This window comes from Nicotiana tomentosiformis, chromosome 11, assembly GCF_000390325.3.
Source record: "Nicotiana tomentosiformis chromosome 11, ASM39032v3, whole genome shotgun sequence".
Classification (NCBI taxonomy): domain Eukaryota; kingdom Viridiplantae; phylum Streptophyta; class Magnoliopsida; order Solanales; family Solanaceae; genus Nicotiana; species Nicotiana tomentosiformis.
The window spans coordinates 100,825,582-100,838,513 of record NC_090822.1 but is presented as its reverse complement, the minus strand read 5'-3'; the positions used below and the strand labels follow the sequence as shown (position 1 = coordinate 100,838,513).

The window sequence follows — 12,932 nt, the reverse complement described above, 5'->3', positions numbered from 1 at the left end:
CCCATTAATGCGAGGCCCTATAGATACCCTGCCACCCAAAAAGATGAAATAGAGAAAATGATAAAAGAGTTACTGCAGTCTGGGGTTATTAGGCCTAGTGCGAGTCCCTATTCCTCTCCTATTGTGATGGTTAAGAAGAAAGATGGGTCTTGGAGGATGTGCATTGATTATAGGGAATTAACCAAAGGGACAGTGAAAGATAAATTTCCCATCCCAGTAATTGAAGAGTTGTTGGATGAACTAGGTGGAGCAAAATTCTTTGCTAAACTGGATCTTAGGTCCGGATACCATCAAATTAGAATGTGTCCCACCCATATTGAGAAAACTGTATTCAGATCACACCATGGTCATTATGAGTTTGTTGTAATGCCTTTTGGTCTCACAAATGCCCCTTCCACATTCCAAAGTTTAATGAACCATATTTTCTAGTCACATTTGGGGAAATTCATCTTAGTTTTCTTTGATGATATCCTTATCTATAGTGTGTTGGTCCAGTCACATGGCCCATTTGGAGACAGCTTTTCAAATTCTGAAAATCAACAAATGTTCTTTTGGGGAGAGAGAGGTGAATGTTAGAAGTTATGAGGAAGTATTCCATACCATTCTTTTTGAGGCTAAGGAAATAATAGCTTACTGAAAAAACTTTGTTAGAATATAGTTAAATTAATACTGTAACAACTTAAGCTTCTGATAAAATGATTACACACTTCATGATGGCATTAGAGCAAGAAATCCCAAGTAATTGTCTCATTTGTCACCCGCTAGTTAAATAAAAAAAATTCACATGCTTGGGCCATTTAAGAAAGAATCACGCGAGGGCATGTCAAAAAACGTAATGAAAGACATGACCAAGTAGAAGCGTCTAATACCATCTCCACAAACGAATTGCCTGTCAAATAAAATAATACCCAGTGATATGCCATTTTGAAGCATCTTATTTTTCAAGAACATAGCTTCATTTGGTTAACTGTCTACAAATTAATAGTCTATACAAGGAAGCTCGAAACTGTGACCTCTTAAGTAGCCGGCTATGAGAATTGCATTTGTAACTCAGCAAAAAATTCATGAATACGTAATTCACTATCAAAGCAAAAAATGCGTAATTTCTCCCATGGAACGTTAAAAACTTTCTAACTACGACACATTGAACTACAGATGAATAGGGAGCAACTCATCCAAGGACGATTTTCCTTGAGCCTACAAAACGTAAAGCCAGCTTCACAATTTGCTGGAGCCTGAAACTGAAATTATCTGGCATCGAAAATCAAGCAGTTTTCACTTTCCGAGATGGAGGACGGCGGAACAGACTGATAAGATCGTCAAGACCCTGTTAAGCAATACCATTGTCACATTCAGTTCTCTTTTCTTTCCATTAGATTTTTCCAGTCCTTGTTTTAGTTTGTTTTAGTGGTAAGGGGTTTAAGGAGGAACACAAAATTAGCAAACCAGAAGGAAATAATCAGGGATTTAATAAACTAAGAGTCATACCCTGGTGGTGATGACAAGAAAACTGAAAAGTGTAATCAAGTATGATCCGAGAACTAACAGCAAAAGCAAATCGAATGTTACGCTGGCAACCTACAATAAGAAGAAAGTAAGGTGTTAGATTTCTACAGGTAATGATGAGGAACATGATTTGCCACAATAAGCTCAAAGGTAAATCAAGTAATATGACTCTAGATTAATAGAGGTGCAAGATGAAACAGAACGGCCACGTTAGGCAAGTGAGGCCTCAACAAAATAGGCCTATCTGTTGAAATTATAATTGGACCTAAACAATTCAACTATGATCAATGATAAAATGTACTGTACACTAACAACCTCATTTCTTTACTACCGATTACCGAACCACAATTTTCAACACTTCTCTATCAAACTAAATTTTATAATATATTTGAACATTTTACCCACAACCATGCAGTTAAACCGGATTTAATCTATTGGGATTGAATAAGTACATTTTAAGAACATCTTTTTTAATGTTTTCTATGTTTAATGGACATTGCTATAAAGGTAGCTTGCGTGGAAATATTGATCTAGTTATCAAGATATTTCCTCCATCTAACTTCCGCAGACACCTCCTTGACTTTTTAACTTTTAGATACAAAAACCATTATAGACATGAGTACTAGGAAGGTAGTGGTGGCAAGGAGACAGAAGAGGGAGTGGTCTACGCACCTGATATATATGTAACCTGCCACTAATTGAGTCGTAAAAAGTAAACATTCCATCTAGAGTCTCATGCTGTATATTCACCTCAGCAGTATGATCAGCTAATTCCTGCAAGAGATAGATTTCACACGTGATGAAAATGAGAGAGAAAAAGATACGACTACCAGAAGGAGCTCAAATTGATTTATGCCAATGCCAGAGTTATTTTTTCTTAAATGATTATGAAATAAATATGCCAGTGCTGGAGTAGTATCTCTTTTCCAAATAAAAGCCCTCAAACATATTGTAGTAGAACCAAAACCTGTTGATGATCAATAGTCAGAAGCTCAAATGCCAGGGAGCACTTTAACAGGTCATACATGTGTATAAAACCAATAGACCAACTAGTTTGAAACCAAGCAAAACCAGCTCAATTTGGTTGGCCCATTCCTCACCTTTTTCAGAACATCCTTGTCCCAGGGTTGATTTGGACCAACAGAAGGCCCTCAAAAAGGAATTCCTTTTCTGGATAAATAGAAAAGCCTTTAAATATAATATACCAGAACCAAAATCTGCTTAATGACCAATAGCCAAAATCTTACATCCAGGGAGGAGTATAACAGGTCAAACATGTGCATAACACCAATGGACCAACTAGTTTGCAACCGAGCAAAACCAAGTTTGTTAGCCCATCCTCGTCTTTCTTAGATCATCCTTGTCCTATTGGGCTGATTTGTACCAACATAATAGTCACCATAACCAAGTGGTTCAAGACTAGTTGTGACCTAAACTTTATCTCCGACCATGTTACAAAGGAGAGGCATGCAGAAGATAAAGGAGGAGCTCACATGGTTCCACATATGTCATTACCAGCCAGAGAACTGATTCTCTCCAAAATCAGAGTCCAGTTTCCTTTTTCCCTTAAGATTAAATAGGAATAAGATACCTAACACATCCGGTTTTCTCAAATAGCCAATGCTTCCAAATGATGACAAATTCTAACAGATAAACGTTCTAGAAGAAGATTAAATGCATAAGATGTCTCTACAAAAGACATTTATATGATAGAGTTTAACTTGGCTGATTAGGAAATGCTATTATAATATTGTTTCAAAAAATATGAGCTGCTAGAAATAATAACACCAGCGAGTCATGTGAAAGATGTCACCGTCTATCTTTGAATTATTTTTGGTATGAGGGAACTGTATAAATGCATAAAAAGAACATCCCATTGCCAGTTGATCGGAGTCTGTTCAAACAATTTGGGATATCATCCAGTAAAGCATTCTAAATCCATTCTGTAGTTATTGGAAAACTATGAAGAAAGAATATGTTCACTATACAACATGGCAGATACATAGGAGCAATGCATGTTCAGTTGGCAGATGTTCAATTCTAATCCTGACACCCAGAAACAAGAATTGTTGATGCATGTTCAGAAATGAGAAGCAAGAGCATTTTTTGTAGCTCCTTTATTTATTTATTTATTTATTTTTTTATTTTTATTTTTTTTGGGGGGGGGGGGGGGGGGGGCGCTAATCTCATTTAAACTACAAATAAAGGAAAGGAAAACAGATAAGAAGAGACACATCATCTGATAAAGTAGAATGATCCGTATGAGCATTGGGGACAGTGATACATGATAAACAAAGATGTATGTGCATATGCGTGTGTCTATATGTTAACAGGATTCAAAAGGTTTCACGCAAAGAACGGTAGTACCTTTTGAAGTGCCATGATGAGTGGGTCATTCTTTGGAAGAAAAGGTGCCACTCGAGAAGTCCTAGACAGAAGGTCCAGCCAAGACCGTACATAGGAAGGATTAACAGCTAAACTACTATTGTCGGCAAATATATTTGTGCTCTTCCCTTCCTGGCTGTATATGTGTCTCTGTATAAATAGATACTTGTTAGACAAAATACAACCATATATTTAACAAGATGTAAGAAGGATATTTCTCAACCATGAGATTGCTCACTTCATGAGATAATAAGCAATGGTTCATACTTTAGTTGATATAACAGAAAGTCTACCACAAAATAATAAGGCATGCAATGCTGCAAGATGATGTACACATGCTTCGAGAATCAAGAAAGATTTACTCTTTTAGGGAAAAATCCTTGAAGTTTCTCCTAGAATGCAGAACTAGTAACACAATATCTAGCATACTGAAATGATCTGTTCAATATGAGTGAAAACATGCTAAACAGAGATCCTACCACCAAAACTGATCTTCTTACATACAGCTTCTCAAGAAAGGCACATAAAACTTTGTACTCCATATTAATTTTGCCAAAAATGAACAAAGATGACTGACCTGAATTAAAATAAGTATTACAAGAACACCTGATGCAAATGCATACCTCTTCTCCTAAACAACTACAAGCAATCCAGGACATTATAGCTCCAAATGTGATAACAAAGAGAACAAATCAAAATTTTGGGACTACGAACTTCACTCTTATAGTTTTATGATTGTACTATTCTGAACTGTTAGGTTTATCCTCATCCTAAAGATCTCTAAAAGATATGCTTCAACAGAATCACGTAAAATTCTCATATTGTTCATCTGACTCATTAAACAAAAGATGCAAATTAAGCTAAACTGTATTTTGGACAGATGTAATTAGGTCTTTTTGTAATTATGGCTTCCAGCACAAATTTTGTGTTGATGAATATAATGTTACCTTTCTTTAAAAAAAAGATGCAACATCAATAAAATAGTAGATATATTACTTATAAGCTAGCAGATTGCTTCCAGGAATCGACCAAAACTTAAACATGATTGTGGAAAATGTTAAGAGACCCCTTTTTTTTTCAAGGTTAAGAGACCTTCAATGAGAGTAACTTTGTCAATTAAATGGAGTCATGGAATGATGAGGTAAGAATGATTCTCTAAATTATCTTGTTTGTGTTGATTAAAATATGTGGTTAATGCTGATTATGTAAACAGTATATGCGCAAAACATTAAACACAACGGATATCTTAACAAAGAGGGAAAGATGTGGATGTGACATGCTTTAAAGGTCCCCTGAGAGGCCAAATAAGCCTCCCCTTTTCCTTTTTCAAGTTCAAACAGTTAGGTCCCAGTTGTCTATTTCTCGAAAAGTAAGATAATGTCACTTGAAGGTTGCTTGTTTCATGATTTATGAAATCACACTCCTATTATTATTTAAGCTTGTTTGGAACAGGTTTGGCAGCGAAGATGTAGATCCTTACTGCTAGACTTTCAGCAACAAGCTTGACACTTTGAATAATTGAGGCTTCACTCACAGAATGTCTGGGGGGAACAGGAAACAAGGATTTCAGCAAATTGCCATCAAAGAAGTTTGAAAATAGGACATAGAGGCATCAGTAGCAAAGCCACTACCTGTTATCAGACAGACCTCCAGTGCTTTCTAGCAATTCAGGTGCAGTAGAAAGCTCAGAAATTGTTGCTGCAGTAACTCTCAGCCTTGAAAACTGTTCATGCTCCCAGGCTACCTACAGCATTTTAGTATCTTTAGCACAGTAAAACTATTACACATGGCATCCTAAGAAAATAAAACAAGTAAAAATGGCATGAGTAACTGAACTTCAACTACAGAACAAAGCTCAATGACTTATTCTTCAGTCAGTGTTAACACTGTTCAATTATTCATTTATTAATGGGAACCTCTAATATAGTACAAATGAGATGGGAAATCTCAACCCTACCCCCAACATAAGATCAGATGGGAGGTTTCCTCCTTCCCAAGAAAGAATGCTGCATAGAACTATTCCTGGGGTTCCCTTTTCCTTTATGTTGCAGTTTACTTTGACTATGCCGAAATCTGAGTTTCACAATGACAAATTATTAGCAGCCAAGGTTCATTTTTAGCAGCCAACGCGAAGATGATTGAAGGAGAAAAAGAATATCCAGCACCCAGATTCTGTTGGCATTGCCACTAAATTACCAGTTTACTGTAATTGCACTAATAACACCCATTCAACCAGCAAACACCATAGACAATATTGTTAAAATTTGTGACTGTGACCAGACAGATCTGCCACTGACAAATCTCATTTTTTAGTAACATGCCTCTTGTTACAAATGACACCAGAAATGCAACCAAGCACAAACTTAGACCACTATGTAAAACACACTAATGAGTCGCACCATGGCAAAAAAATGTCAAATTGATTAAGTAGGAAAATACTAAGCAGATTTGGTCCAATAGAAATGGCAAACTGTAAGTTTTCACAAAAATACCCTTATATAGTTTAGGTCCGTGTATGATCCAAGGGAAGGGGGAATAATTGCTCGAATGAAGCAGTAGTCAATTTTCTCACACAAAAAAGCATTTACAAAGTTTTTCTTTCACCATGAAAATGAAAATTCCATCACCACATCGGAAAACATTCAATGCCCCAAATACCCTTTTGCGAAAGAGGTTTCTGAGGCTCTAAAGCTGGTCTAAGGGTCTGCATATAGATGACATCAAAGGACAGGCCTGACCAACAGAAAAGAAAGATGTGTGCTTACTCGAGGACTGGAGATGTTTATTTTCTTGTGCTTAAGACCAACTTGAAGCCCCGATTCTTCTGCTACACGAGAGAAACCCTACAAATACAGATTTTTAGACTAGAAAGGATTGCGGTACAAGTAACAAAAAATTGAAATGCTCCAAGGCTCTTTCAGTTGATGCGATCATTCAATACCTGAAATATTTGTTGAATGTATGCGTTTTCGGGAGGTTTTGAAACATGAAGATGTAACTCATTGCTGCCCAAGGACCCAAGACTATTCAAGCAAATGGCATAGTCTATACTCTCACGTAGACGTTGGTCAAAACTTCGAAGCCACTGAAAAAAGGAAACTACAGATTGGAAAGACAGAGCAAGATAATTGCAACTTCTGCATAAACAATGTTTGGGAAAGAGTAGTGCACCTTCTGAGTTCCGTTGTAGTTATAGGGCCCACCAGATGTCAATCCAAAAAGTAAATTATATCTACCTCTTGTTTTAGGATTTGAATACAGAACCGAGAACAGCCTAGCTATCTCAAGAAGTGCCACAACACCACTTCCATTGCTATCACTTCCAACTGACAATGCCTGTAGATTTTAGCATAGAATAAGCAACTAATGTCATAATGTATACTGGCAGTTCACAAGTTAACGGAAGTTATCATTTACCGGTGCAGCCCCAAAGGTGTCGTATGAAGCAACTATGGCAATAGTAGGGAGTTGGCTTGAGTCTCCGTCAAGTTTTAGTCCTGGTAACCATCCCTAAATTCACCCATAAATAATAATAAACATCCCTGATAATTAATGCAAGACAAATTAACATACAAATACCAGCTATCAAATTAACTTTATTTATTAACCTAACTTATTAACCAGCACATATTTTAGATTGTTATAGTAACTTATTTGAACATCTCTCCTATAATTCAAGAAAAAATCTATGGTAAAAAAATCTATGGTAACTAGGAAAAACATTAAAAAATTACAATAGAATAAATTTTGGTTAACCACAACAAGAAAATGAACCCATGGGATATTTCAAATGATTTTTCAATCAAATTATAAAAAAGAATAATTTAATAATAATCTAAATGATAAGGTTTATACCTACCGACTACACAGGGATTTACAATATTTATAGCAACTTCTGCATGCAAAATGAAGAACCACAACCATTTCCAACTACTAATACGGTTGGCTTTAGCAACCATAGAAAGAACAACATCTTCTTTACATGACAAAATGAAACAAGCAAAACATGTCCACCTCCTTGCCTAAGTTGACATCAACATGGACCATGTTTATATATTAGTAACCATATACAGTATAGTTACTATAGGCATAATTTGGACTTCTAAATGTGCTTTTCGTAGTGCTTGGGTAGCAACATATAGCAGGTAGGACATCCAGTGCGGATCAAATGCCCATTATCAAGGGATAGCTTCATACTTCCTTTCTGGAGCGATGAGCCAGATATAGCAAGTATGCCATAACAAATTGTTTCCATAGTGCTTAGAGAGCAAGAGATAATATATAGAATGTCCACCCATATCAGAATCGATATAATTAAGGCATAGCTCATTTCTTCTCTTCTTCTAGAGTGATGAGCCAGTGATAGTGAGTTTGTCATCACTAACAATATCCCCAAGGTCAAGTGAACCAGGGGCTATGAATTAAAACCGTTGCTACCTGCAACCCCTCTGGGAAAAAGAATCCCTCCTCAACCACCTCGTCTCCGGTGTAAAATTCTATCAATAGCGCTAATAACGTTAAAGCAAAGCAGTAGTTCCTATAAACATATAAGAAAAAGTGACCACAATTGATAGCAAAAAGGGGCGATAAATTTTAGCGATCAATAATGTCAATTTTTAGGCCATTAAGAAAGGTCAATGTCAATAGAAAAAACATCAACTTAAACATTCATGGTAAGTCAAATTTCTTCAATTTAGAACCAGAAGGTGAACTAGAACCTGAATATTTGCAATGGTGGGGGATGCAATTTTCTTAGGATCTGAGGCAACAACAACAAGCTTGTATCTGTAGATATGAGATCAGCCGAATCATTGACACTAGGAAATGAAACCAGTTTGATAATTAAAATTGAAACACGATGACAGAAACAATGTCAAATATCAGATACTCATTCAGTTCCATGTACAAGTAATATAAATCAAACTAAACTAAATAAACATCTATGCACGATCAACTAGTTGCTCTAACATTCTGATGTAGTTATATTTTTTCTTTTGTTTTCTTCTTTTTGTATCTTTTGGTGGACAAGCACATATACAATAAAGGCATTAGAGATAGTAATCCAACTTTTCAGCTCAAATTAAATCTTATTTTGGCAGCAATAAAATATGTCAAATTAGCTGAAGAATAAGGATGAACAGAAGCATTTAATTTTATGATGGCGACTGCAGATAGTCAAGAAATTTTACAAGCATACTACAACAACAACAATAACAACCCAGTATAATCCCACTAGTGGGGTCTGGGGAGGGTAGTGTGTACGCAGACCTTACCCCTACCCTGGGGTAGAGAGGCTGTTTCCGATAGACCCTCGGCTCCCTCCCTCCAAGAACTCCCCACCTTGCTCTTGGGGTGACTCGAACTCACAACCTCTTGGTTGGAAGTGGAGGGTACTCACCACTAGAGCAACCCACTCTTGTCGAATTTTACAAGCATACTAACAATAGAAAAAATTATTCAGACTACAATCAGAGATCTTTAGGACATCAGTCCAATATTGTCATGTTTTAGTAACTTGTTGTCAGATGAAAGAGGCAACTTCTATCTCAAAAATAATAGTGAGACATAAACTTACCCGCCTGTAGTAGCAGTTGCAGGTTGACCACTAGCATCATTTCTCTTGACTTCAGCTAGTACAGCACTGATGTTATCATCCTCAAAAGCAAAATATACAGGATACTGGAAGAAAATTTCATACAGTTAAATAATCACCACATTTATGTCATATGCAATAACAAATGTTGAATTCTTTCAACATGAAGAAGATGCAACTAAACCACAAGTGCTATCCAAACGAGAAATCTGGTGAAGGCAGAAGACGTACAATAAAAACACTATCTAGAACAAAAACATTGTCCAATGTTTGGGGAGAACTTCCCACAAAATGCAGTGAATTTAATTATATAAAATCACATATAAATGGAGACACAGGTCACATGAATTAAACTACCTCCATCGCAATTCAACTGCTACACCCCGTAACATTTCGTCAATTTTTAATGCATCTTAAGGTGTATGTAGGCATATAGCTCCATCTAATTATCTCAAGTAGTTTGGAATGGACCATAGAGTTATTTCTTAATGTGTGGTGTTCTTAATTTAATAAAAATGGTAATAATAACATTGACTCCCCCCCCCCCCCCCCAAAAAAAAAAAACAAGTATTAAGAATTTATTTAATTAAAGACCAAACCAAACCAAACAGGCGCCTAGACAAAGGTCAAAGACAGCTTTAGGAACGTGATGAAGGTGCATTATAACTCTCATGCATTTACGTCACTGAACACATAACGAGGAGCAAAAATTAGAACACACAGAAAAAAAGATAATCAAGGATGTGTTTGCCTCACAGGGATGTTAGCATGTATAAGCAACCGCTCCAGCTCAGACACTTTATTCCTCAAAAGGTCAAAATCACCATCATCACCAACTGCAGCGTCTACTTTTTCTGGACTAAATTTAGGAGGGAGTAAAAGCAGTAAGCCCCCTAACAGATTCCCTTGTCCAATATATTCTGCAATAAAACGGAAAACAGGAAGAGCACCATTACTCCATTAGACAAGTGAACTAGAATTGGGAAGAAAACCAAATCACTAAAAACAAGAATCAATTATGTTGTACAATGAATTTTTTAAGTTGAATTTTTGGATTAGTTTTTCTTTCTGCAACTGTCAAAAATTAATATGCCCTTTAGCAGAGTTAGCAATCCAACAAACAAAACAATTACTATCAGATCAAGTCAACAACAATCAAGCAGTTCGAAAAGAGTATATACCAAAAGTATTTTAGCAGACTTATCACATTAAAAACAAAAGCCGAGACAGAGAAAAGAAAAAGAAAATCTCAAAGTGCAATAGAAGGCAATCAATTTAAATTGATAAGGCAAAGGTCAAGCATTCATGTTTTTATGACATTAGAAGTCAATGTCCCAGACAGTGAAAGGAGGGGCCCACTGCTGAAAATACTTATTTACAATGCAATTCAGCTTTTGAGAACAAACCAGAATATTAGACTGTTCCTGCGGGTACATAAATCACTGTAGCACTCCCAATCAGTTTGTCCTTTCTTCAAACAATATATTTTATCTGCATTGTCAACCTACTGATAATTTTCACTTTCATTCTTAAAATAAAACCTTCTCGAAGTCCAAGTTGTTTAAAATGAACTAAGCACATTCTCAAAATAGTCAATGTGTCTAGCTTTTGCCTTGTTTTTTCTTTATTTTTTAAGGGAAAAGGTCCAAATTTACCCTTATAGTATTCGAAATTGCTCAGTTTTGCCCTTTGCTACACTGTTAGTCCATTCATACCTTTATTGTTAACAAATCGTCTCGTATTAGCCATGTCATTAACGGAGCTCCAACTGAAATAGGAGGACTCCATTTCTCCAAACTGTTCGATAAAAAAGGTCCAAATTTACCCATCAACTGATTATGGTTTAAAATTACCCTCAGTTAGGAGCTTTGTTGGAGGCCACGGCAAAAAATGAGAGTTTTTTCTAACAGCGCGGATAATATTATACAAAAAATTTAACAGAGAGCAAAGTTGCTCAATTTCGGAGGTGATAAAGCCATCAAGAAGATATGAATTATGATCCCTGCAAGTATTTTTTTGCTTGTTTGTGCGAAAGGAACCGCAGCAGTTCTAACAGAATTTCAACTCCAGACAACTCCCCAAAGTCTAGATGTCTACTTAATCTATTTAGCTAGAGCCCTAACCCCTGTAAATTGCATTCATCATTTTCCGAACTTCGTTAGCTCCCTAATCTTAGCATAGTTTCTTTTGATGTATTGAAGCTAACACAAATTCTCTTTTCTATCTTTTGCACCCTCTTAATGCCATTTAATGAAACTTATTACTTCATCAAATAAATGCATCAATTGCTATAAAAAAATCATTAACAATAACTAACGAGCTTCTTAGCTGAACTATGGCTGGTAAACGCAACTTTCGAACACTAAATCCATCTTCAACTTATTACTTAATCAAGTAAATGCATCAATTGCTATATAAAAATCATTTACAATAACGACCAAACTTCTAGCTGAACTATGGCTAGTAAACGGGAAACATTAAATTAATCATCAAAGTTTTGTGTACTGAGAATGTAAAATTTCCAGCAGTATATGAAAGCGCGAACCTTTAATGAGATCGAGGTTCAACTCACGAACGGGAAGCATGAGTACAGTGCGAGAGAGATCGGCAGAAGCGAAGAGCGAAGAACCGGCGTGGTGATTGAGAGTAGCGAGGCGAGATCCGAATGGGACGCCGGAAAGATCGTACTGAACGAGCCGGTAAACGTCGACGACTGTGATGGCATCGCACAGGTCGACGCACGCGACGAGGACTAATACCAATGCGACTACTGGATAGTAGACGGGATCCAATACGGCCGCCAGCCTTCTCTGAGAATTCGCCATTGAAGAATGGCTGCAGAACTCTCTCTGTGTGTGTGTGTGTGTGTGATAGGGTTTTGATGGATTGATCTGAAAATATATTAAAGAAGTGCGTAGTGTAATAGACTGTTTGTCTGGACACTAGGAAGGGTGAAGTTGATGAAGATAATAATAAAAGCAAACAAATAAATAATGAATGTCTGTAATAAAAATGAAACTATTGGTGGGTGAAGATAATGATTCGAACCTTTTTAACTTTGAGTTTCAAATTAATAATTTATTCAACCGGACGGGTTTCCACTTCCTGTGCTCACAATTATACATGAATTTGATCATGACAAAACATATAAATTTTATCACTTCGGGAGGTTATAATTTCTTACAAACTCTATTCAAGTTATAAACAAAATTTATTGTCTTTACTTATATTTAAAATCAAATTATAGAATTTCAAGAATTTAAAAGAGAAAAATAGGTAAAATACTTAACTTCAATTCATAATTTATTCATGAGTGAAGTTCATGGAACAATTGACAATCACTATGTTCAATATTATGTATAAGTTGAGCACCATGCACGTATCCCAGATAACGTGTTATAAAATAATAAGAGAAGAAGAAGATGGAAAAGTAGAGAGAGAATTCTTA

The 12,932-nt window shown here is 36.2% G+C and overlaps 1 protein-coding gene across 1 annotated transcript; it reads right to left on the bottom strand.

Moving 5' to 3' along the window:
• Positions 1-917: 917 nt before the first annotated feature.
• Positions 918-12,423, bottom strand: LOC104091530 (uncharacterized). Its single transcript, XM_009596892.4, has 14 exons — positions 12,030-12,423; positions 10,241-10,404; positions 9,467-9,570; positions 8,610-8,676; positions 7,309-7,401; positions 7,063-7,227; positions 6,833-6,976; positions 6,657-6,734; positions 5,523-5,635; positions 5,372-5,432; positions 3,874-4,041; positions 2,179-2,280; positions 1,489-1,578; positions 918-1,327 (listed from the first exon to the last, which is right to left on the bottom strand). Exons 1-14 carry the CDS (start codon positions 12,307-12,309, stop codon positions 1,265-1,267), a joined length of 1,692 nt encoding a protein of 563 aa, XP_009595187.1. The 5' UTR covers positions 12,310-12,423; the 3' UTR covers positions 918-1,264.
• Between the last annotated feature and the right edge of the window lie 509 nt (positions 12,424-12,932).

Coding starts and splice junctions, on each gene's coding strand:
- LOC104091530 (XM_009596892.4), bottom strand. CDS start 12,309: ATGGCGAATTCTCAGAGAAGGCTGGCGGCCGTATTGGATCCCGTCTAC. Junction 10,405..12,029: donor GAACCTCGATCTCATTAAAG/GTTCGCGCTTTC, acceptor GTTTTATTGCAG/AATATATTGGACAAGGGAAT. Junction 5,636..6,656: donor TAAACATCTCCAGTCCTCGA/GTAAGCACACAT, acceptor AAAATGCTGTAG/GTAGCCTGGGAGCATGAACA.